Source organism: Jaculus jaculus, chromosome 7 (assembly GCF_020740685.1).
Source record: "Jaculus jaculus isolate mJacJac1 chromosome 7, mJacJac1.mat.Y.cur, whole genome shotgun sequence".
Classification (NCBI taxonomy): domain Eukaryota; kingdom Metazoa; phylum Chordata; class Mammalia; order Rodentia; family Dipodidae; genus Jaculus; species Jaculus jaculus.
In genome coordinates this window covers 123,082,670-123,109,726 of record NC_059108.1, presented here as the reverse complement: position 1 = coordinate 123,109,726, position 27,057 = coordinate 123,082,670, and the positions used below count along the sequence as shown (strand labels likewise).

Sequence of the window (27,057 nt, the reverse complement as noted above, 5' to 3'; positions counted from 1 at the left end):
AGTCCTCCACTAAGCCTTCCCAACCACAGAGAGAAGTTAAAATTTGTGGAAGATGGCAACAAAGTCCTCAAGCCTCTGGTCACTGAAAGTGGCTGTTGAACCCTTTATTTGTGTGGCATCACTCATGTTCAGAGTTCCTATTAGTCACAGCTGGGGTTCTAGGGGAAGACTGGCTCCCAGCCTCAGCTCCCAGTAGATTGCTTTTATACCAACAGTGTTGTTAGATTCAGTCCTGTTACAGGCTTCTCTGCAGCTCCCTGCTTGTAACTGTCAAGGTCTGATATGTTCCTCTTTAGTTACAACCACTAATGCTTTAAAGGAACTATTAAACTGGAAATCTCGATTCCCATGGGGAGGAGTGATTCTAAATGAGAAGCGCGCTCTTCTTCAAGATTGGGTTCATGAACTGATAAAAGAATGTGTTTCTTTCTGTTTGTTTGGGGACAGGATTACTATGTAGCCTAGGGTAGCCTCAAACTTGCCACCCCCTTGCCTTAGCCTCCTGAGAAGAAATTATTCCTTTCTTCTTCACTTTCTTCCTTTCTTTTTTTTTTTCCTAAAAAAAAGTATCACATGTGTGTCCCGTACTGTCCTTATCTCTGAGAGCATGTCCTCAGTGGGCTCACTTCAGGACTTAAACGACAAACACCAGTGTGGTGGTGGACCCGAGGGAAGAGGGCATGATGAAGGTTGGTGTCTCCACTGTGATGATGCTTGAGTCTTTGAAAATACCAAATGGATGGTGACTCAAGAATTCTATTGCCAGAAAAGCAACATTGAATCCTTCCAGGATGCAAAACAGCCTGGCGCTTGGGGAAAAGCCTGTGACTCCAAGTGAGGATCAGGACTTTAAGTAAGCATCTGGCTCATCCCTCAAGTGTCCTGCAACGTTAGGATGCCTCCTAAATAGAAGATGAAAATATTATTATAAAGTCCATTCAAATAAACCTCCTATATGAAAAAGTCACCTCTTTCCAATTTGTTGAAATAAGAGAGTCATAATATTTATTTCATCAAGAGGGTGTAAGGCTTAGTCAGGATTAATTTATTTCATTACTCCTTCTAGGGTACTTCAAAATTTATATAATGCCATATGTGGCCTGTAGGAATAGAAAGCATGAGGATTTGATGAGAAATGTTGTGGATGCTTCATGAGGTTTTTGCATCATTTTAAAATAGAACCACCCACACGCCAGTTTTTCCAGCTCTCGTTACAAGGCACCTGATACTGCGAGAGCTTTCCAAATGCTGGCCTTGGCCAATCTACTCTGCATGCTTCTGCCTCTCCAATCACTCCAGAGCTTTCCTCTGTGGTAGGGTCCTCCATCTCCTACACATTTAATAATTCATGATGCTCTTACGGCATGAACCTTTCCTCATCCTGTGAGTCTAGAATCTTCCACGGTAACGAGCAGTCAAGAGATCATTAAATAAAAGTTCATCAAATGAGCAGCAACCCTCACATTTGATGCCAAGGTCTCGCCACCCATGATGTGACTGACTTCCTGCCTTCCTGTACTGGCTGCCACCTAGCATTCTGCCTTCCTAATGAGCCTGATTTGACCTATTGTTTAACGCAGAGACTCGCACTGTTGGCCACACATTAAAACCACTGGGGTGAGCTTCACAAAGGAGACGAACTCTGATGTAGGAGCCCACTCTCCCAATACCCCTAACTGCTCATGGTGGCTTCCTGGTATTGGTATTTCGTAAAAGCTGCCGTGTGAGTCTGCCACGCAGCCAGGCTTAAGCACCACTGGTTTCAAGAGACACTCAGGTCCCACCTTCTCCTGATGTCTTCCCAATGTGTCCCCCTGCACCCCCATGATTTTGCATTTCTCTGGGCTCATAGCAGATACTGTTCTAACCATTCATTTGATAATAAATTAAATACTGCCTGTGATGGTACCTAAGTTTTCCTTACTTTGAATGCCTTTTTGATTATTCATGAGTATACATATGAATCCACATAAAACCTTCCCTCCTAGACTGGAAGACAAGAGGAGCTATGTCTGCTTTCTTCCTGACATTCTTGCGCCATGTGCATGGTAGACTCGAACATCCTTTTCATGATTTAAAATGGCAAAAGGCCCAGTAAAGGCCATTTTAATTCCACCTAAAGATATGTCTTTGGTAAGAATAAAAATGCTGCATGAAGGGGTGGGGCAGGACTGAAACAGGGCAGGAAAAGAGTAAATGAAAGTCAAGTGTGATCGGGGGGAGGGGGGAACACAGACTAAATTAGTCCAAAGAAAAATGTATCCCAGCTTCTTAAGAGAGATTCTGCAAACACTGAAGCAAAATAAACAAGAGATTTAACTTGGCTTGTGCCCTGATTAGGAGATTTCTTTCTTAGTTATATAATTTTGCAAAGTTTCCAGCGTGTAAAGAAAATAATCAGCCAGGGAGGACTCCTTCCCTTGGACAATACAACTTGCCTCTTGGGTTAATCAGCTCAAAGATCTTCTCAGCTTGACCTGACCCCCTTCCAGGCCTGTGATCCCAGACTAAGCCTCACATTCAAGAGCCCTAGTGGAGAAGCTCAATGTCATAGAAACAGGATAAAACACAATCCTTATCCCATAGCCTTGATCCTTTGGTGCAGTGATCTCTGCTTGTGGATTAGAGAGGCGGGGGGAATCAAGAAATAAAACAACCTGGTATCTTTCCCAAATGCGGATGTCCCAGAGGTATGGCTATCCTAGAATGACCCAGACATGCTCTCCTACTGAGCAGTGTTATAAGAAAGCATTATTTCTAGACTAGCTTTAAAGTATTGTTTATTGCACATATCACCAAAAAAGGCTTATCTTCATAAGGCTTCTGTTCTTTGACATGAAATAAGATCACAGGAAAGACCCAGTGAATCACTAAGTACACCATTTGCTAAGGCCAGATAAGGTCATCAGATTGAGAAACACTTTCTGTATCGAACTCTATCCTGGATATTAGGTCACACATTTAACAACTTAACAACTTATTTCTACAGAGAAATTAAATGTATGTTCTTGCAGCTGGATTGGCTGTTGTAGCACTGATTGTGTTTTACATAAACTGCTAATTATTATTTGAAAACAAGACTTAAAGGTATTTAAGTGTGTCCCTGACTGGTGAATAATAACAAGTCCTTTGCACATTAAGACAATACCAACCAAGTTCTTAATAATAAAAATAATTATTGGGCATGGTGGTGCATGCCTTTAATCCCAGCACTTGTGAGGCAGAGGTAAGAGGATCACCATGAGTTCAAGGCCACCCTGAGACTACATAGTGGATTCCAGGTTAGCTTGGGCTACAGAGAGACTCTACCTCAAAAAACCAAAATAATCATCATCATCATCATCATAATAAGTTATTATTATCATTATTTTAAAAAAAAGAGAATACACCTACCACAGCTCAGGGAATCTTTTGGAGAAGGGCACCGAAAGACTGGAAGAGCCACAGGATGAGAGGGATTATCCAGAGGAATCACCTCTCCCCTCTCCTCAGTGACTGAACTTATAACCCCTCGTGAATACCAGGGTCCTCAGTGGAATGGGGGTAGCAAGGGAAATAGTACCAACACACGAATTGTCCCTACAAACTACTTTAAAAAAGAAAATGAGCCAGTGTGGTGGTGCATGACTTTAACCTCAGCACTTGGGAGGCAGAAGTAGGAGGATTGCTGCAAGTTTAGGGCCTTGAGGCCCATCTGAGACTACATAGTGAATTTCAGGTCAGTCTGGGCTAGAGTGAGAACCTACCTCAAAAAACAAACAAAAAAAAGAAAAAAGAAAGAAAAGAAAGGAAAGGAAAAGAAAATACTAATGACCCATCTAATAGGACATGAGTTGAAAGACTGTCACTGATCCATCCACACTATTCCTGGTTCTTCTTGTGACTGACCAGTTGCCTGCACTGACTCTAGCAGCCCAGAGCCACCCAAATCCTTGTTATCAAAGAATTACAAAATTAAAGCATTTCATCTTCCAGGTACCTCCTGTTAACTCTGACAGAATGGAAATGACCACATATTTTATTATAAGGAGAAGGAAAACGTGGCTCTAATTTATTTATTTATTTACAAATTCTAACTAGAATTAGTAAAGTTAGGATCTTGGAGCCTTAAAAACATGACATCATATGTAAGAGAACAAATCACAAAATCAATATGTTACGGTAAGAATGCCCTCAAAAATCTTAAGCAGAGATAGACGATGGGTTTTTAAGAAGTAGTCAAGGGTCCAGGAAGTAAATGAATCAATGCTGATTCACAAGGAGTTTTGATTTCGCTGGTGGAGTTTAGATATGCGAGCTTGATAGTCCTCTGTGATGTCTCTGATAGCACAGTGTTTGTTTACCATGATTTGCTCCCTAGAGGACACACCAGAAGTCATTAAATGCTCCAAGAATATTTTGAATGAGTTCTACCAAATAAAATAAGTACTGGACTCTGGACGTGGAACCTAGGATTCCTGAATGACCAGGGAAAAGGACTTACTGGAGGCTGTGAGCATGTCAGGGCCTGAAGACACCAATGTGCCACCATAGATGGAAATAAGCTTCTCTGTCTTCTCAGAAGAGGGCTGACCAATGTGCAAGCGGGAATGTTACCAGTCAGTTACACAAACTCAAGAAAACCAGGAGGAATCCTCTGCTCTGCAACCAAGGGCATTCATGAAGCTATGTCTGAACAGGCAATGGCTCATGTCTGCTTCTGAGGATCCCTGCCTCCTTGAAGAAGAGCCAGCTTACCTAATGCAGGTAAAAGCAACAGCATTCTGCCCACATGGCTTCCTGAAAGGGCCGCCAGCATGAAAGTTCATGCTTTTTTCATTCATAACCAAGATCTGCCACATATTTAGCCAGACGGCCAAGTCTGGCTTCTGAATTCTGCTGCCTTTAAAACATTCGAATATTCACCCTGTCTTTTTCCTTTTCCTGCTTGTGGGAGACATGGTGGTGATTCATTCAGGTGGCATAGTAGGATGTCGCTGAGGTAGGACATCAGGCCAAATAAACTTCCTGGGGCTGGAGAGATGGTTTAGTGGTTAAGGCACTTGTTTGTGAAGTCTAAGGACCTAGGTTCGATTCCCTAGTGCCCATGTAAGCCAGGTGCACAAGGTAGCACATGTGTCTAAAGTTCGTTTTCAGAGGCCCTGGTGAGCCCATTCTCTCTCTCTCTCCTTCTCTTCTTCAAATAAATAAACTATTTTTTTAAATAAAATAAATAAATTTCCTAATTATGGAAGAGGTCTGATTGTGAGATCCCTTTCGGGATGTGGGAGAGAAGAGGAAGGAGGGAGAGGACAATAGACCTTTGTGGATGGCAGGGAACATTATCACCTGAGAGAGCATGAAAAGAAGCACGGAGCTCCGAGAACATCATTATCCTTCCAGAGGCCTCTCTGACATCATTTATTACTTTAAACCACTAGCATATGTGGCGATGTCAAAGTGCCCAGAATCTGGGTTTATGCACTTCGCAGGACGTGTCTGTTTAAGGTTTTAGAAGCACACATGCACCCAGAAAAAGCATGGACGCTATTTAATTCATTCACAAAGCTGGCTGGTCCTTAACAAATATCTAGTGAAACAATCATTTCGAGATGGATAATTTAAAATCCCTCGAGGTGTGGCCCTTGGTCACTCACAAATGGTTTGAACTGTACTCAGGGGGAGGCTAACTCTGTGAGGCCTCCTCTGATGTTGTTTTCCTGGGTGGGATTAGTCCCCCACATTATTTTATTTGCAGTTGGAAAAAGAAAGGGTTCTGCATGCTCTCCTTGCTAGAGCCCAGGACAGACAAGGTGGCAAATCCTTTCAGAAGATGGTTCACCTAGGTTTCTAGTTCCAACTTGTCCCCTGACTTTTAAGTCACGAGAACTCTGTCAAAGAACTCACCTGTCTCCTCTCTGAATCCAGGCACTGGAGGATCAGCCGGGTGTTCACGCTGTGACTCCATGTGTTTCCCAGGGCAGCCACTACACAGCTAGATCCAGAAGTGCCTGAAACAAGACAGGGCAGAGCCAGATTTATGGATGTCCTTGCTTATAGTGACATTCATCATAATGCCTCGTCAGTACTCATGCTCAGAATTCTCCAAGTTCACTCCATTTCCACAAGTGCTGGTGAATTAGTGGAGGGTAGAGAGCACTAAGGAATATGAGATTAAAAATAAGAACCAAAGCCGGGCGTGGTGGCGCATGCCTTGAATCCTAGTGCTTGGGAAGCAGAGGTAGGAGGATTGCTGTGAGTTCAAGGCCACCCTGAGACTACATAGTGAATTGCAGGTCAGCCTGAGCTAGAGTGAGACCCTACCTCGAAAAAACAACAACAAAAAAGAAGCAATATGTTCAGCCTCACTGAACACGACCACCACTGGGCTACTGATGGCGGTTATACGTCAATAAGAAGCTACACTATGGGCTGGAGAGATGGCTTAGTGGTTAAGAACTTGCATTGTAAGGCAGCCTGGAACCACCGCTAATAACAAGCCAAGCCTCTCCATACCCATGGCAGAAGGGCATAATACCACTCCATAAAATAAAAGCCAGGTATGAACTAGCCTTAGTTTAATAGACATGCTCAATTTCTTTTAGCTTGGTAAGAATCGTAACTCAATTTTCCTCATCAATATGGAAAAACTGATGGTATATACATATAAAATTCCTTTACCCTCCCTTTCCTGTACAAACATACACACACACACACACACACACACACACACACACACCTAGAACAGGAATCTGGAAGATCTCAACATTTTATATCTGGCCAGCTTGACTCCAAAAGAAACATTCCTGTGCCTTCTAAGACTTTCTTGTAAGGAGGCAGTTCTGAGGTGAACTTCAGCTGAATTCCTAGTCGACCCCAAGTTACACCTCCAAACCGTCTCTGGTCCCTGTTGACATTGCCAGGAGAAAACCATTCCTGCTTTTGCCCTCCCCGCTCTTTAGGGGCAAGCCTCCAAGCCCCCTGTGGAGAAGCCAGTCCCCAAGATAGTGTCTGGTGCATCCTCATTCTTGTGCCCACTAGGATCCCAGGCCATGGCAGGAAGACTGGACATCGGGGTTGGGGGGGAGGCTATTGGACATTTTGCCTCACATCATTGAGATACCATCTCTTTTCCACAAGGATACAAGAACTCAGAGGTTCCAGTTCACTTAATTAGTTTCAATAAAATGAGGCTTTGAGCTTTTCTTTGTTGTCCCCTTATGGTATCGTGTGACTGTGATTTGTACCCTCAATATGGAGGATGAACTTAACTTCCTTTCAAGCACTTCAAGGTGGCACCAACTGCAGGCAATCTTAAGCTCCTGGGCCCAAGTGCTACATCACATCAATGCTGCTCAGAGGTTCCTCGCTAGGAGTGATTTTGTTACCTGTCTAATGTGAGAGTTACTGGCAAGCAGCAGGCAGAGGATTGTAATGCTGCTAAGTATTCTAGAACACTCACAACAGATCCCACGACAGAGATTTATCCAGCCCCAAATACAATAGCATAATAGTGCTAGATGGAGAATCCTGATGTTATGTTCATTAATACCAAATATATGTGTCTGTCTGTCTGTCTCTCTCTCTCTCTCTCTCTCTATATATATATATATAGATAAATAGATAGATCTAGATATATATGTATGCATATATATACATACATATGTACATATACATACATACATATGTACATACATATACATACATATGTATATATGTATATATATGTATCTCAACATACACATACCTAATGTTTCCCCCAGTCCATGGAGAAAATAATTAGATGGAAGTCAGTAACAGGGATGTTGGCAGTCAGGTTTGCATTGCTGGTAGAAATCACCCAACCAAGAGCAGCTTCTGGGAATAATAGGCTTATTTTGGCTTACAGGCTCGAGGGGAAGCTCCACGATGGCAGGGAAAATGATGGCATGAGCAGAGGGTGGACATCACCCCCTGACCAACACAAGGTGGACAACAGCAACAGGAGAGTGTGTCAAACACTGGCACAGGAAAACTGGCTATAGTGCCCATAAGCCCGCCCCCAGTAATACACTCCCTCCAGGAGGCATTAATTCCCAAATAACCATCTGCTGGGAACCTAGCGTTCAGAACACCTAAGTTTATGGGGGACACGTGAATCATACCACCATAAGGGACCTCAATAGGTGAGAATATTGGCTTGAAAGAGAATTGGGCATAGAAAAGAACAAAATTTGAGGTGACCTTGGTTCACTGTGAACACGGTTCAAAACATGAACAAATTCACGTGAAAACAAATAATCCTGCCTGTGGGGATCTGATCACCCCATTTCTCTCATGGCAACCATGAGCACCCCTCCGTGTCTGACAATGCACAACTGACTCCCAAACTCTGCCCTCCGCATGCTTCATTCTTTGCTTCTGGGTCTTCCTCTTACCCCCACATCCCAACTCCCTCACCGAATGGCTTCCTGTGACCTCTTGATCTCTCTGCCTTCACCCATCTTGACGGCTTGTGAGTAGTTGCTAAAACTTCCCCCTCCCTTGCTAACCAGTCTCCCGGCCTTCTCTGAGACTGGCTTTACCAAGGGGTGATTTCTTTCTCTTTTATGCCTTTTGCGCCCCTTTCTTCTGCTTACTTCGCAGACTCCATGGAACTGGGCACGGTCAGTTTTCTTCCTGTCTAATGCTAAATGCCTTCAGTGGCTATAAAGTTAAAGTTCCTCGGCAAAGAGGCCAGGGATTTGCCTATTCTTATGGAGAAAGTCCTTATTACCATAGAGATGCACTTGCTTCCATTGTCTTGAAATAAACAACTCCCTTAGTGTACCTTCCCTGTCTACCCTTCCTACCTGCTTCATTGGCATACGTTGTTTATATAGTACTGGCTCACATAAGGTCATTTTCATACCACATGCAATGTGCTCTGAACATATCTCCACCCATACATCCCTCCATTCTCCTTTCTCCCCTCTCCATTAGGGCCCTGTGTTCCTCTACTGTTTTCTTCTACTTTTAGGACATATATGCATGATACTTGATATCTATGGGACATTTTTTAAAAAATTTTATTTATTTATTTATTTATTTATTTGAGAGTGACAGACACAGAGAGAAAGACAGGTAGAGGGAGAGAGAGAGAATGGGCGCGCCAGGGCTTCCAGCCTCTGCAAACTAACTCCAGACGCGTGCACCCCCTTGTGCATCTGGCTAACGTGGGACCTGGGGAACCGAGCCTCGAACCGGGGTCCTTAGGCTTCACAGGCAAGCGCTTAACCACTACGCCATCTCTCCAGCCCTCTATGGGACATTTAGGAACCACAAATGAAAGAAAATGTGACATCCAAATTTCTAGGAGTGACTTAACATTGCTTAATATGAACATTATTACATCGTATCATTAATATGAATTGCACACGTTTTTGCAAAGGACATGAATGCAATTTTATTTATGACTGAAAAATTCACTGTGTGTATATAGCACATGTTCACTACCCATGCCTCCGTTGACAGACACCTACGTTGACTCCACAACTTAGCAACTGTGAATGATGTTGCAGTAAACACTTATGTGCAAGAGGCTCTGCGACCTGTTGACTAGAAGGTCTTTGGGTAAATACTGAGCAGCGCCACATGGTAGATCTATTTTTAGGGTCTTTTTAAAACTCCCATAATGATTTCCATGTTGGCTATCACTTTTTACTTCTTAAAAGAGACATGTATATGGAGAAAAATTGCTACAGAAAAACTACAGTATCAGGATAATTACAATACATTTATACATTTTTAAAGGGCTTTACTAGGCAGGGGTGATGGCTTAGTCAGTTAAGTGCTTGCCACACAGGCATGAAGACCTGAGTTCAGATCCACAGCACACACATAAAGAGCTGAGAGTGGGGGTGTACACCTGGAACCCCAGCACTAGGAAGGCAGGAACAGGAGAAGGCCTGGGGCTTGCTGCCTAGCTAGTCTAGCTGAATCTGTGAGCTTCAAGTTAGTACGAGATCCTGTCTCAAAAATAAAGTAGAAAGTAATTGAAGAAGACATCAAACGTCAACCTCAGGCCTCCACATGCGCGCATGCACATACACACACACACACACCCCAATTTAAAAATGGCCTTGCTGGGATAAATCACACATCATATAATTAGGGATAAATCATACACCATATAATTAACCCATTCAAAATGTACAGTTGAATGATTGTTTTTGAAATTTTTTATTTTCTATTACTTATTTGAGAGCGACAGACAGACAAAGAGGCAGAAAGAGAGAGAAAGAAAATGGGTGCACCAGGGCCTCCAGCCACTGCAAACAAACTCCAGATGCATCTGGTTTATGTGGGTCCTGGGGAATCAAGCCTCGAACTGGGGTCCTAAGGCTTCACAGGCAAGTGCATAACAGCTAAGCCATCTCTGCAGCCCCAGGTGAATGACTTTTACTATACCTAATCAGCACAATCAACTTCAGACCCAAAATAAACCCTAATACCATGAGCTCTCAGTCTCTGGTATCCCAACCGTACTCGGAGCTCTAGGAAACAATGGGTTTGCTCTTCCTTCTACAGATTCAGCAACTAACTCAACTAACTTTTTTGTTTGTTTTTGTTTTTGAGGCAAGGTCCCACTCTAGCCCAGGCTGACTTGGAATTCACTATGTAATCTCAGGCTGGCCTCAAACTCACAAGGATCCTCCTACCTCTGCCTCTCAGCCTCCCGAGTGCTCAAAGGGACATAGCTTACTGGTAGGATGTTTGCCTAGCATGCACAAGGTCCTGGGTTTGATTCTCCAGCACCACACACACACACACACACACAGAGAGAGAGAGAGGGGGAGAGAGAGAGAGAGAGGGAGAGAGAGAGAAAGAGGAAGCATTGTTTTTTTTACATTTTTAAGTTTTCACAAACACTTAGGAATCTGATAGGCCTCACTTCCATCAAGGTTGCCATATCTGTCCCATGTGGCATGGTCTCACTGTTGACAAGCATGACCCAGCATGGATCATTTCTAAGCCTTTGTTTCAGCCTTTGATTTGTCTCAGTACTTGTCCTTTATTCTGTGTTAGATAGTTTTTTATTTGTTTGGTTGGTTTTTGAGCTACAGTCTCGTTCTAGCCCAGGCTGACCTAGAATTGACTATGTTGTCTCAGGCTGGCCTCAAATGCACAGTGACCCTTTTACTTCTGCCTCCTGAGCGCTCCATTAAAGGTGTGTGTCACCACACCCAGCTGTCCTCTATCCTCACCCACAAGAACCGCAAACCTGACGTGAGTTTTCACACGTTACTTCCATATCATCAAATCAAGCTCATGGCTTCCCATGTACATTAACCACTTCTTCTTGTTCTTTTTTTTATTTATTTATTTATTTTATTTTTATTTTATTTATTTGAGAGTGACAGACCAAGAGAGAAAGAGAGAGAGAGAATGGGCACATCAGGGCCTGCAGCCACTACAAATGAACTCCAGATGCATGCGCCCCCTTGCGCATCTGGCTTACGTGGGTCCTGGGGAATCATGCCTTAAACAGGGGTCCTTAGGCTTCACAGGCAAGTGCTTAACTGCTAAGCCATCTCTCCAGCCCCTTCTTGTTGTTTTTTTTCTTCAACCTTCCTTCTTTTAATTCACTTCCATTTAAAAATTTCACCTTCTATGTGTCTTATTTCCAATTCTGTTGACTTACCTATAAAATCCCAGCCATGGCCATGTCCTGCCTGCCGTTCCTCTCATCTCCCTTCAGCTCCGCTGCATAGCAGCTCCCACCTGGGATGCCCGCTTGAGCTTTGTTTTTGTTTTTGTTTTTCTTTTTTGTTTTTTTTTGAGGTAGGGTCTCACTCTAGCCCAGGCTGACCTGGAATTCACTATGTCATCTCAGGGTGGCCTCGAACTCACGGAGATCCTCCTACCTCTGCCTCCCGAGTGCTGGGATTAAAGGCGTGCGCCACCACACCCAGCTTTTCTGCTTGAGCTTTCTGACTGCTGTTGTTTGCTTCTCATTGTTGAGGCCCATCCTCGGTTTTCCTACCTGCTACGTTGCCTCCAAGCACACACCTAAGCTCACTATCCTGCCACTCACCATGAACATGCCCCAAAGATTTCTATGGCTCCCAAGTGCTTTCAAAGAACTTTAAATCCCCAAGATGGGAAGTCGAGACTCTTACCCTGTGCCCAACTTGCCTTTCAACACATCTTCTCTTCATTCCATTTGCCACAGCCTTTGTTTCAATGTAATCATTTCTCTCCCAAATACCCTGGTTCATCTGAAATCCTCCTGTGTCTTCATGTCTAAAATCTACCCTGCCTCCAATGGCACCTCTCACGTGCCAACTTCTCTAACCAAAACATAAATAATGAATTCCTCCTCTAAAGTTCCAATGCACTTTGTTTCATCCTCTCATGGTACATTATTTGTGTGTTTTCCTATTGACCTTAATATGTTTTATAAATGGGCCAAAGGCACAGCTGATTTGTGCCAGCAGGCCTGAATCACTTAACACAAGTCAGAGGCACAGTAATGCTTATAAATACTGATTAAATGACTCATACGTTGGTGCCACTGAAGGTTGAACTGTGTTATATACTTGTTGCAGCGTATTTACATTCTTAATTCTACCTCACTTAAGCTAAAATCAATAGAGTCATATTTTCCAAGCAAACTCTAGAAGCTAGCTGCTTATGTGTCTGTTAAGGGATAGGATGAAGGAAGGTTCAGTTTAAAATTTTGCCAAGAAAAAGCTGCATGTGAATAATTAGAAGTTACTAATTGGTTAAGAATTTAAAACATTTTCTGGTGATAAAGCTGAAGTTTCCTGGGTATAAAAGAAGACACAGGATGTTTTCAGAGGTCAGAGCCATGAGCAACTATTTTTAAAACTCCATAAACACAAATAAATACCTAACAAATAACTAAAAAAATAAAATAAAATAAAAACATTAAAAATTCCCCATGCCACCAACCCAATGACAATAGTAAAAATGGTACCCATACACTTGACTGTTTTCTGGACAGGTAAACTCAGGTCCTAAACTTAAGGGCCACAGAAACTTATCCATTAAGAACTTGGAATGAGTGAGCAAACTTAAGGAGATGTATTTTTAGAAGCATTTCCAAATACGAAGCCAGTAGACGAGAAATCACAGGAAGAGCTTGAGAATTCAATGCTGGTTTTTAAGGTCCTATATATCAAGCACTATGTAAGCCCCTTACATAGACTTACATTGTGTGAGGTACGGATCTTAGTTGTTGATCCTCACAACAACCTATGAGGTAGGCAACATTATCAATGCTGTTGACAGACTGAGGCACGTGGTTGGTGAAAAACAGAGCTAAGTTTCAAAACTAGGCTAAGCATTCACCACTACTCTGATTAGCCTTCCCTGGCCTCGTCACTTCTCTCAAGTCACCTATCTTGTCATTCTCCCAGCCCACAGGGGCCCCTGTAAGGGCGTGGATTGCTCAAGGCCTGTCTCTGGAATGGCCCGGACAGGTATACTGCAAGTATCTTATCACTCATCTGAACCCTGCTTGTCATTCAGGCTCTACATTCAGCTTCCTCTGTCCTGATGTTCAGTGATAACCCAGGGCAAGGAGTTTCCACAAAAGAGCACATGCCCCAGCTTGGCAAGTTATTTCACCTTGCCCAACTGGCCTAGCAGCTGGATTCATGCAAGTCAGGTTGGCCTGGGACTGACCCTCCCTGGTTAGAGGCTTCAAAACACGGTCAGGATAGGAAAGCTACTTCACTTAATAGAAGAGCCAAAGGTGACTGGGTAGAATCCTTGATACAGGTAGATGGGAAAGCTGGAAGTTACTAGAAATTACTATAAACCCTATTTTCAACTTAGTGCTCTTTTCCGTCTTTTGAGTTTCCAGCATTCCTACCGGGGTTGACATTAATGATCACTAGTGCTGTTTATGGGAAATTTAAGGAGGAGAAATCTGCTTACTGGCTTTTCATAATAGGTGATTTCCTGCATGGTGACCTAATTGGTCAGAAAACAGATAAGTCAATCTTCCCTTTGTTCATTGTAAGTAGAAGTTCTAATAACTGGGGCACTTTCTCCCTCTGGCTCCTTTGTGAATGATTGTGATATTTAGATCTGCCAACATGGTATGACTTCATTGTCTGGAATTTGGTGGATTCCAATACAAATTTAAAAAAGAAAAATCAAATAAATTAACTGAGCTTTGAAAACATTTTCATTATCGGGGAATTTTCACCAGCACAGGGTTGAACCTGCAGAAACATCTGGGTGTGTTCCACAGAACACACCTACTTTATTTACACCGAAGTCAAATCACTCTCAAAACGACTGTGAGAACATTTGTTCCCCATTCTCTCAGTGACTCTGCTAGGTGAGTCAAAGCCCGTTCCCTTCCTGTGAGTGCTTACCCATCTGTAAAATGAGAATAGTAATTCTTGCCTCCAGGCAACTGAAAGTTCTTGGTGACCCTCGATGGGGATACATGATATGGATAAATGACAGGAACAATGGTGATCAAATACAGAAGATGAAAATCTAAGAAGGAAAGTTTAATCACCACTTTTCCTATTTTTTTTAATTCCAATAATACTCAAGATAGAAAAACATGAGTAATGAAGTGGTTAAAACAGTAAGATTTGGATACTAAAATATCTTTCATGACTGTTATCTTTTGGATCCAATTCCCTACTTCTTTGGAGTAGGAGTTGGATATAAAGACACATTTCGCACGTGGCAAGAAACTGTTTCCCTGCTCTGTCGATTCAGGGTGTAGCCCTCATGCAATCAGGCTGGAGGAGGATAACCAGGTTGTTATGTAGCCCTGGCTTCTAGAAAGGTAATGGGCATCTGGTACCAAGCTGTGTCAGTATTTAGAAGGGGCCATTTGGGGAGCCTGTAATGAGAAAGTTCTTCTCTGAAAACAGTTCAATTTATGACTTCTCTGCTAAGCATTTCTGGGAGGTCAGACTGAATCTTAGTGTATAACAGAAACATGTTTGCCCTCTAGCAGAAGGGTCAACTTTAAAAGAATAGACTTTTCCATGTTTAAGAGAGAGAAAGAGAGAGAGGAAAAACAAAGCAGTGACTCCCAGAATAGGAACAGAGGGGAAGGAAAGTTCGTGGCCTTAGACAACGAGATATGCTGGCTATTTGGTCCCTCTTGTTCCTAGATGAAAAGCAACTTATTGAGACAAGAAGGGAGAAAATTTTAAAAAAGAAAAGAAAGGGGATAACAATACAAATGTTTTCAGGACTCAAATAAGTGCAGGGAAGGAGTGGCATGCTACCATTAGAACTTTCTGTGTCATTCACGGTAGTTTATCGTCAGCTCTAGCAGACTGGGGGGCGGGGACGGGGGACTGCACTGCACTTCTGCTTCTGACTTAGCTGTGGGCTCTGATGTACCACGTAGGAGAAGGTGGGGGGGGGGGGTCTTTAACAAGTATAACAGAGACCGTGAGAGCAGTCTTCAGAAATGACCAGTTATGTCATCTTTCTAAGACTCAATTTCTTCATTCGGGTCAGGAGTGCAAAATGACTTCAAAAGTTCCTAGTTGAGTTGTTTTTTTTTTTTTAATTTTTATTGTGTCTATGATATTTTGACAACAACAAAATAGTCCCTTATCCAGAGCCTCAACTGTTATAGGAAATTTGAGCACACTGTATGCTGCATGCTATCTTTGAATTGCTGTGCCCTGCTCAGCACCCACTGGTCCCTGAAGACAGTGCATACACAAATGTGTTGTCCCTTTTCTGATAGCAGATTTCTCTTCAGACTATTTTCTTAGGCTGTTCTACCTATTAAAACTGTATGTTAAGAAAACATGCATTGGCCAGTGACCATGGCCTAGCAAACACAACTTCATGGTAACAAAGGTTAATACAGGTGTGTAAGCGCTACAGCAGCATCAGAAGTGGATTATCTGGGCTGGAGATATGGCTGAGCGGTTAAGGTGTTTGCCTGCGAAGCCCAAGGACCCAGGTTCGATTCTCCAGGTCCCATGTTAGCCAGATGCACATCGTGGTGCATGCATCTGGAGTTTGTTTGCTGTAGCTAGAGGCCCTGGCGCACCCATTCTCTCTCTTTCTCTGATAAATAAATAAAATGATTAAATTTTTTTTAAAGAAGTAGATTATCTTTATTCAACTCAGCTTCTCCCATTCAAACCAGTCCCAGGGAAGCTGCTGAGATGTAGCATGTATGTGTTTATGTTTATTGGGCATAGGGCAGTCACTGAGCATCCTGGCTACCCCAATAAAAAGATGAGCTAGGAGAAAGCTAGACTGCTTTACCCCAAATCAGTTTAAGCTACCCTTGTCAGTGGTTCACCAGCTTTCACTCTATTCAATGCAAAAAAGACAATTTCAGCAACCGCAGCTGAAGAAAATGAATGGGGACCTGAGAAAAGGAAGGGAGACTAGAAACTCAAAAGACTTTTAGAACAAGGACTCAGGGTGAACTACACACTCCACGAGGCCAGCGGGAAAATGTCATATAAAAGGGATTGGGAAGGCTCAGATATTTATTCTTCAGCAAACTTAACTCCCTTGAGGGCTTACAGTTTGCTAACTGAACGGGTGAGTCAGCTGTATTTAGTAGGCTCTCAACTTCCTTGGGTCTCTAAGACTGACAGTGGTCTCTAGGTCAAGTTCCAGCGGAAGTGATATTTCTGACCTAGCTCTATAAATAGAGCACTGGAAAAAAAAAAAAAAAAAAAAAACATCAGTTCCACTGACTGGCCCAGAGACCACACGCTATTTATCGAGTAAGAAACCGCAGTATCTGTGCAGCCATTTTAGATGAGAAAGAAATATCTTGTGTTATTTATACCCTTTGGAGCACTGAAATTCTCAAAAATACTTGAAAGCTATTAGTCTTTCAGATCTACAAATAAAAGATCAGAGGCTTAAAACTATGCAAGAACTCCCTCACCCAATACCACGGGCCTGCTGAGGCATTGGGCTGCCTCACCGTTCAAGCAAAAATCCTCATCGCCAGTATTTCTTGGCTAGAAGGGGAAAAAAAAGATAAATACAGTTCATATTTTGCCTAGGCCCTTTCAAGTCTCAGTAAAAGTCATTAGTGGGGAAAATAAGAAATGCAGAGCAGAAGCCATCAGAGGAGGGGTGCTCAGCACTTCTAGAGCGCATGGCATACAGGTGGATTCATCATCCTCGGCAGGAGGAGCAGGAGCGGGGCGGGGCCAAGCCAACCACCGGCTGAAAACTGGTGCGCACTGCCACTGGCTTTTGCGTGGAGAGAAAATATTTTGGGGTCTTGGAGGGGTTGTGCACGTTATCATCGAATCAGGACGCTTTTGAAATTGAAATGGGGCCCTTTCAGTAATAATATTGGGATAACACTGATAAATTGGGTCTGTCCTGTGGATACCAGGATGTATGGTCACCCTTCAGGGATAGCAGCTAGAAACTGTCTAGAATCAAGACGTGCGCTCTAGGAGCAAAGGGTAAGTCTGGAAATCATCCCACCTGCCAACCAAACTGTTCAGAAGGGGAGACTGCCCAGGGCTTCTCGGGTGGGGTTGAGGTGACAGGCATTAGTGTCCTCAAGGGCAGCTAGGAAAGCAACAGCCTGAGAACGCAACATCTGAGTAGAAAGAAACACACTTCTCTTGCCATCTTAGCTGACCACACTCCCCAGACAGCTTCTAGAGTCCCCACACCTCTTTCCCAGCAGCACATCATTCCTCCTGTGACTTTCTTACTTGAGGGAGAAAATCCTAGATGGTGACCTGTAACCAAATCTCCTGACCCTCTGAAAAGAACTTCTTAATTAAAAACGAATTCACTTATTGGAGAAAACATACACCACCTTGGGGTAAACACTAGTAAGATAAAACATAAAAAACTGGACCCGTTTAAAGAAATCCAAGGCATATTATTTTTGATTTTCAAATTCCATCCAAGGAAGATGCTTACATGAAATGTTTGTGTTTTCCCCCACGATGTATTCTACTTGCTGTCTGTGAATTCTTCAAAGTGCACTTATCAGCTGCCTTGGCCTGAGATTTGTCTTGTGCCCCATTGTGGAATCTGAGGCCGCAGGGGATCCCAGAGCTGGTTTTGGTCAGTCTCGAGTTTTATATACATGGTCGCCATCTCCTCCTTTGACTATCTGATATTAGTTTTAGGTGACAATGGATGATGTAGAAGGAACACAGCTGCTTATCCTGACAGCAGATTGATTACAACCCTGACTGCTCGAAGAAAGAAATGACCCTCAGACATTGCATGCAGCCAGCTGCTGTGGGAGAGAGCTGAGAAGGGTAAAAACATGGTGCATTCCTTCTCAGTTACTCTTCCTGGGATATTCAGACTACAGTGAGATAATAGTCAGAAGCTTTACATATTTGAGGACATAGTTTGGACAATTCAGCTAACAAAACAGGAAGGGACACCCTGATAGTTATGGGGTTTGATTTGGGGAACTCAGTTCACAAGGAACTCCCAAGCCTGGGGGCTGAGGTCCCTTCCCAGAGCATTAGCTGATCTGGACTCAGGCCTGGGTTGGATGTTCCTGCTTCATGCCTGCACTGACTCACTGGCTCTTTGCAGTAAGGACAGGAGACGAGAAGAAATGTTGTGATTTATGAGGAAATATGTTCTTGAAAAAAAAATCTCAGTGGCTTAGAAAACTATCAATGTAAAATGACCTTTCAGCTAAGTATGCTGTCTATCCGGAAAGACTTGCCATGAGGACGTCACTGCGATGCATGGCTGTTTGAATACCACTGGTATATTAGATTATTTGTATTGTATCAATGCTAACATCCTGGGTGAAATAATAACTAAATTATGGTACTGTTGTTCTTGGGACACAAATGATAAGCTATCTGGAGATAAAGGATCATGACATCTATAAATGATTCCACAAATAATAAATTCATAATACTATAAAACAGACAAGGAACAATAATCAACAAGAAAGATAAAACATAGGGCAAAATGTCAACAATTCAGGTAAGGGGCACGCACATTCACTGCACTCTTCCTGGAACTTTTTGTGTATGAAAATAGAATTTGGGCTGAAGAGATGGCTTAGCGGTTAAGGCACTTTCCTGCAAAGCCAAAGGACCCAGTTTCGATTCCTCAAGACCCACATAGGCCAGATGCACATGGTGGTGTGTTTTTGGAGGCCCCGGTGTGCCCATCCATTCTCTTCCTCCCTCTCTCACATAAATAAATAAATAAAAATAAAATATTTTTAAAAAATCATTTGGCAGGACATGGGACTGGATCAAATGTGTGTTCTATGCATCAGAATCACCTGGCTAACAGTTCAAATGCTGAATCCCAGGCTTCATCCCAAATCCAGGGATCAGCATCTCCGGTGCTGTCCGGGGATCTGCATGTTTAAAACGCTCTCCCAGATGGTAAGCACACTTGCACACACACATTTGCAGGCAGTCACATACTAGGGATTTGCAGCTTTGCTTGCCGATGCCCGGATGCACTTATTTGAATTAGAGAATCTCCACCCACAGTCTTGTGATGGGGCCCCATGTCCTTTCCATCTTGAAGACATGATTGTGGGCAGTGTCCTTTGGCCCAGTGTGTAAAAATCCAGTCTGCTGACTTTATCCTGTTCTCCCTTCCCAAGAGGAAGTGCGAGGAGAGATGGAAGTGCTTTCCAGAACAGTCATAATTCATCTGACTGGAGCTGTTGTCAGAAGGAGCCACCCAATGCATTCAGAAAGGCCTGCGGGAGGAGGGGCAGCTGACAGCCTGTGGCATGAAACAGGCCAGGGCCAGTGCAGGCGGGTCCCTCCCTTGCAGCCCCTCATTAAGGTCCCTGCTCAGTCAGGCTCCCCGACCTGCAGTTCTTCAGAGTGGCAAACATGGCCTCACTTTCAGAGGTCCAGATCTCTGTGTCACTCAGGAAGGAACAATGTCACTCAGGGAGTCAAGAGAATCAAGGGGGACAGGAGACAGACACCCTGAGGTGCTTGAAAACTCTGAGGATATAAGTGCAGCTGATAAAGTGAACTGAAGTGTTTCTTTCCTTTGATCCCGAGACTTGCATATAGTGTCACTCCGGTTTCACAGATGGGGAGTGGCCTGGCCACTGAAACCCACCTTGCTGGAGGCATTGCTCAGGCCTGCATTCAGGCCTTCCCGCCATCCCAGCTGCCTCCCTTCTGGCATCTGAAAGCACATCACAAGTGGAGAATGCTTTTAATTATCACCTAGCGTCAATGCGAGGATTTATTGTTAGGCTTCTTTCCCTCCCGTCTCAGTCTCAATCGTCCCTTTGGGATGGAGAAGGACCGATAGGAATCGCAAGCCACTTGCGTGAGAGGCAATGGAATGCTGGCGGCCCATGTGCCCGCCGCCCCTGCAGGCTCCGAGGAGTGGAGAGAGAAGGAGACCAGCAGCGAGGGCCCATTGTCCCGGACTCCCTGAGCTTTGGACAAGAACCCAGAGGGTTTTCATCCCCCCTGCTGGATCTGCATCCAGCCTGGCTGCTCAGTTCCCTTAATGCGGCCTGTGTTTCCTCGACATCTGGAACTGGGCTTCCTGAGTGAAGACAGGGCGAAGCTGCTGTACTTCTCTTTGGGGGGATTCTGCACACACATACACACACACACACATACACACACACACACACACACACACACACTACTCACACTCACACAGGACTGCATGTGTAGGAGGGTGGTCCCTAGGACCACCACATCAACAAAAGGCTCACAACAAACTAGAGAAGAAAGCTGTATTTGGAACAAGCATTCACAGTGAGCTCCAGGTAACATGTTATAAGGTCCTAACAAAAGGTTTGAGAGAGAGAGAGTGTGTGTGTGTGTGTATTGTGGAGCAGGTGTTTTAGGCCATGGAGATAACCTTGGTTTGGCGGTCTCTTGTTCCCTTGGGGTGCCCCAATCCCTAGGGTATAGTGGGGGAGTCTTAGGCAGTCGCCTCATGGTAGGAGAGGAACCTAACAAAACAAATGTGCTGATACCAGCAGGGTTATTTTAACTGGGGGAACTGGTTTTGGTGGGCAGTCAGGCAGTCAGGACACATCTGTGAAATATGAATTCTTAAGTAAAGCAATTTCTTCTTCCTCATAACCGCTGTTTATGCAGAAATGGGTTAGAACTAGGAGTTTACCTAACATGACCAGCATTAGCGGTGCAATCAAGACCACGGACCAGTGTAATGGGCCCTGCATCTCAGACATCGGTTGACATCATGCATTAATAGTAGAGACTTACAAGGTTACATTTTGGGGAAAAATGAGTGTGTCCTAGGTGCTGGGATAAACACCTTACTCATCTCTATGAGGGAGGCACCCTCATCATACTAATTTTCTAGGAGAGGAAGCTAAGCTACAAAAAAAAGGAAGAAAGAAAGAAAAAATAGCAGGGCCGCTTGGCAAGTGACAGAGCTAGGTTTAAACCCCACACCCTGACCAGTTGTTTCTCCTTTCTTTTTTCCCCTCTAGGCGGGAAAACATGGACCCTCAGCTCCACCCCATTTTCTGGATCCCCTCTTCTCCTCATTGTTTGAATGTATAATTTATTATTAAGTATCATTTGCACCTTTCTAGAAAAGCATATTTCAATAATGCTTTCTCCATACTGTTGGAAAACTCAGTCATGTGATAGGTTTCAAGAAACTGATACCAAAAGAAAAATAAATCTCCAGGTTTTCTCCAACTAGAAATATGTAAAATAATATCAGTCGCCAAAATCATGACTAGCTTTCTTTCTCTTACACATCTGGTTTACCTTCTTTGCCAGAAATGCCTGACTTCATATCTTTTTATGCCTCAGGATGCTTCTGTGTTTTATGACATTTCTAAATAGAAGTGCTATGTTAGTCATTATTGATAGTTTTATGATTTCTCTCTATTTGAAGTATTGTTTTTATTTATTTGTTAGAGAGAGATAGGAAGGCAGATAGAATGAGTACACCAGGGCCTCCAGCCACTGCAAATGAACCACAGACACATGCACTACCTTGTGCATCTGCCTTATGTGGGTCCTGGGGAGTCAGACCTGGGTCCCTTGGCTTTGCAGGCAAGTGCCTTAACCACTAAGCCATCTCTCCAGCCCCATTTTATGATTTATCAGTGGTAATTCTACAATGAAGAAGCAGGTAAAGGTGAACAAACATGGTAGGTAGTCCATGTTTTATCTGTGCTGTGCTTATGAGGCAGGAAGAGGGATGGTGACCATGGATAATGCCTCCAAGGATGTATGTATGCCAGAAACCATGCTAAATGCATTCCATGGTAGTCTGAGTCATTTCAACAATATGAAGTAGATACTATCATTGCTCCTATTTACAGATGATCAAACTACCCCCATTTGGAGAATGAGCAAAGTGTAGAGCCAGGATTCAAACACTTTTTTTTTTTTTTCTTGAGAGAAAGAGAGAAGGAGGAAGGGAGAGAAAGAGAAAGAATTTTTGCACCAGGGCCTCATTTACTGCAATCAAACTCCAGATGCTTGTGTCACCTAGTGGGCATGTGCAACCTTGTGCTTGCCTCACCTTTGTGTATCTGGCTTAGGTGGGATCTGGAGAATCAAACATGGGTCCTTAGGCTTCACAGGTAAGCATCTTAACCACTCAGCCATCTCTCCAGCTCCCAGGATTCAAACTCTTGAAGTCTGAGTTCCAGGGCCCATGTGCCTGCCTTGCCCACCCACCCCCCAATTTTGCCAGACAACCAGGACTCAGACCTTGGTTCTGGATACTTCTCATGTCAGCAGCTAAATTAGATCCTAGCAGTGGATTATTATAGCCTCCTCACTGTGCATGGCCCATAAAGCTTTCATGACATTACCACAGGCACATCATATTTATGAAGCAAAATAATGGTTCAAAGAAGAAAAAAAATCAAGTGTTAAGAATTTTTTTTTTAAATGAGAGATTCTAAGCCAGGTATTGTGGTATCCACCTTTATTCCCAGTACTTAGGAAGCTAAGGTAACACACTGATGTGAGTTCAAAGCTAGCTTGGGGCTACAGAATAAGTTCTAAGTCAACCAGGACTAGAGTAAGACCCTACTTCAAAAACAGAAAATAAAAACAGAAAAATAAATAAAACTAATTTAAAGACTATCATCATTATTCCTTAGGAAAGTCACTTAGTCACTAGTCAGGACTGAGACAAATACCCCTTCGCATCCACCCCTTGGGTCAGGACTACTGCTTCTGTTAGAGGGTCCTGGTGATGCACTGTCTACATGTGGGCACCTCTGTAACTGGCTATGGCTCTTTGCAAGATGACAGGGTCTGTAGCAGTTCTAGCTGTAAATTCAAAATAGAACACTCGGGAGGCTCAAGTAGGAGGATAGCCATGAGTTCAAGGCCAGCCTGAGACTACATAGTGAATTCCAGATCAGCCTGGGCTAGAGCCAGACGCTACCTGGAAAAAACAAACAAACAAAAGAACAAAAACAACAATGGCAACTAAGACAGCAGCAATGAAAGAATAATAACAAGATAAATGGTGGAGAGACCTCAAAATGATAAAATTTTCCTTAAACCCAATTGCCAAGGGAGGTTCCTTCTTTAAAGAGGCAAGCGACTGTCAGAAGGAGCCTAAACCCATTATTATTCTGCATTTCCTTTACTCATGACTGAAAAGTTTTTCTATTCTCCCCCTCCCTTCCCTCTCAGAAGAATAACCCCAGAACAATCACAAACTTTAAAAGTAGTGAGCCCCCACTTAAAAAAAAGGAGGGGGGGTTTAAGATAAAAATTCAACACATAGTGGTTGGAAAACTGCTTTGTCTTGGGGGGGACGGGGGACGTTTTATCTTAAGAGAAGCTACTTTTCACAGGGCTCGGAAGGAGAGAGGCGAGGGGAGAGAGGGTGGAAGCGCAGGAGCGCAGGCGGGAGGGGATAAAGAGGAAGAATCGCTGACTTGAAAAAGCAACATTGTCCACAGAGGTGAAAGGGAACAGATGGCCGTGGAGAATGTGGCCCTGAAAGCCTGAAGAAAGGGGCGATGCTGACAGATCGTGCTGTTTCCCATTGATGCTGGGATGTTCTGGGGTGGGGAGCTGAGGCCGCTGCATTGACCAGACCTGTGTTCCCAGTGGCTTACTGGGGCACTGGTGCTGAAAAAGAGTCTGTGTGTGTGTGTGTGTGTGTTTAAAAGTGGGGGTTGGGGGCGCAGCCTGTGGGGAGCCCCAGGAACGGAGGGCTTCCACAGTTTTCTCTACTGGCCTAGCTTAGGGAAGGTCAGGCCCGCCCTGGACTTTGCTCTGGCAGAGGTGAAGGAAAGGACAGGCGCCCAGGCCAAAGTCTCATTATCCTTCCCTGAGAACTCTTTGGGGGAGGATCAAATGGATACCCTGGGAGAGGGAAATGAAGGAGTCCAACTGATTTTTAGATTGAGCCATTCAAACAACAAACAAGAAATCTGGGCCTCCAAGAAAGGCTGGCGTCTTAAGGCAGAGGCGTGACTTGCCGAGGGAAACACAGGCAGGAGCTGGGAGCTCGCTGGGTTGCGGGGGTCAGTCAGCTCCTGCAGGGGTCCAGGTGGCCGAGTACACTGGCACAGTGGGCACACAGCAGAGGAGCCCAGGCATGTCGCCGTGTGCATGGCCCGCATGGGGATGGGATGCCAGTGCGCTGACCCACAAGCCACTTCAGAGCAGAGCCAGAGTGGGGAGACTTGGCTGGCTGGGGAACCCATCCTTCTAGGAGGGGAAAATCTAGCAAGTCCGCAGACAGAGGCCTGGAGAACCAGTGAACAGAGGGGAATGGTTTGCGGAAGCAGCAATTACAAAGAGGCTCATAAACTTCAGGGGACTAAGATGCAATCAGTATAATTTCCTTAGTATAACTTTGATCAGGAAAATTATTGTTCCAGATGCCCCCTTGACCTCTTCCTGCACCCTCTAAGGGGGATGATAAATTCAGCCCTCCTTCTGCCCCCCCGCCCCCCGCAAGGCAGCCACATTCTTCCCACTCACTGTCCAGTCAGCCCACAGAGCTATGTGAGCTCAAATCATTTCCCCAGCTCAGCTTCCTCTCTCCTTCCCTGACCCTGGAAACGACAGCAACCTGCTCCAGGGGCTGAGGGTCCTGAGACAATGGAGTTTGGGTATGTAGACTGATGTCTCACCAGAACAATCAGGTGGGGCCATTTCCATATGTCAGGCCCCATAAACATCTCTTGTCTGACTTTCTGTGGCACAAGGGGGTTTAAGAGAAGGCTGTGGATATATACAGTGATCTGGCAAGCTCACCTTTGCCTAGGCATAAGTGCCCATTTCAACCTGTACAAGGATGCCACAGTGGCCATTGTCGAGCCCCACACTGCCTTAGGCGTTGATCCAAGTTCCCGAGAAAATTCCCATGGAGTGGCATAGTAAACAAGATCAACCATGATCAAGACTTTTCCTGCTTCATCCAAATTGTTCCCCAGGCACTTGAGACTTAGAAACTCCATTAATCAGCCTTATAAACAGCAAGCAGTCCTGCCTCTGCATAGAAACTGCTTTGCATAGCTCCTCAGTGAAACTCCCCCACCCCAAGGATGGAAGATGCTGGAGGCTTTAACAACAGCCACGACACGACCCAGCTTCAGTCTGAGAACAGGAGACAGGCAGACATGCACACTGTACATTCCCAACCCAAAGTGCGGGCTGCATTGGATGTAGAACAATGTTTCCTAGGTACCAGTACGCTAAAGAGGCTGGAGAACTAGATTACCTATTAGGTCCCCAAACCTCCTCCTAAATTCAAAGCAGGGCTAGTCCCTGGAATTCATTTCTGAGTATATTTGCTCCCCTCTATTGTTAAGCAGCTCACTTGATAAGTACTTCCAGCCAATAATGCTTTGTGCTGCGCTCACCCCCTCCTCTTTCCCAGTAGCTCAAAGCACTTTACAAATAACACCTCATTATTCTTTATGGCACTCCAGTGAGCCTGATAGGTGGAAAGGCTCATTATCTTCTCTTTACCAACAGGGGAAACAGACAAAGGCAGAAGTGACTCAAGGCCAGGCAGAACTGGAACTAAAACCCGGCCATTCTCCTGAGTCTGAATGTGCGTATGTCCCATGTCAGCTTGTAAAGCCGATCTGCTGACAGGGCGAGATTTCTCCTGTGGACTGTGTTGTAATCCACTGGAGGCACTGGGCTGGAGGGCAAGAGGCAGGGATGGAGATGGACAGGCCATACTTCAGGGCCAGAAGGAAGTCAGACAAGTTTCTTCACCTGCATCTCAATGTCTTCCTGGGAAAAGGAGGAGCTTAGATGAGAGACCCTTTCCAGATCTTACACAATGGGTGAAGACAGTTTCAAAACAGAGCTTCTATTTCTCACCAGCTCCTGGGACCATCTGGGCCTCATTCCTTTTGGGGCCTGAAATAGTGTCTTTGTCTCCATATAGAGCGTTCCATGTCCTCCACCGTCCACCCAGAGGATAGCGAGGGTGAGATCAGTCAGTATGACAGGGCAAAGAGGAGAAGTGGTCCCTGGGCATGGAGGCCAAGAACTAAAGAGAGGTGGAGACATGCTAGGAGCAGGAAGAGACTAGAAGGGTCATTAAGGAAAGGCCTGGCAAACTAGATCTTGAGCTGTGCCTCAGTCGTCACCGGGGGAATGTACCACATTCCAAGGAACCTACGGTAAATCTTCCTAGGCCCTACAGAAACAAGGCTTGATTTGTCATTTCTTTTTAAAGAGGAGGGTAGAGAGAGAAGGGAAGAGAGAGAGACAGAGAGAGGGAGAGAATGGGCGCGCCAGGGCTTCCAGCCACTGCAAACAAACTCCAGACGCGTGCGCCCCCTTGTGCATCTGGCTAATGTGGGTCCTGGGGAACCGAGCCTCAAACTGGGGTCCTTAGGCTTCACAGGCAAGCACTCAACCACTAAGCCATCTCTCCAGCCTCTGATTTGCCATTTATAAATATAGGATTTATCTGCTACAACCCCTAACAAACATGTGAACAATACCCCAATGTAACCCGCAGTGGCGGTTTTCCATTGAACTGGAATTTCACTTTAATGAGACAGCATTGTCTTCAAGTCAGTTAAAGCTGGATTATGCAGGTTTCACTGTTTATAATGTGTTGCTTGAGCTCTATAATCCCGAGCCTTCAGAGAGCTGCACTATCCCATCTCTCTGT

General features: G+C 44.4%; 1 protein-coding gene across 3 annotated transcripts in view; it reads right to left on the bottom strand.

Annotated features, from left to right (window-relative positions):
* Rad51b (RAD51 paralog B) overlaps nucleotides 1-27,057 on the bottom strand; it is a 631,041-nt gene that overhangs the window by 48,107 nt on the left and 555,877 nt on the right. For all 3 annotated transcript variants that reach the window (XM_045154309.1, XM_045154308.1, XM_045154310.1), the window contains exon 9: nucleotides 5,887-5,990. In XM_045154309.1, coding sequence (XP_045010244.1) covers nucleotides 5,887-5,990 — 104 coding nt within the window. The remainder of the gene's footprint in view (nucleotides 1-5,886; nucleotides 5,991-27,057) is intronic.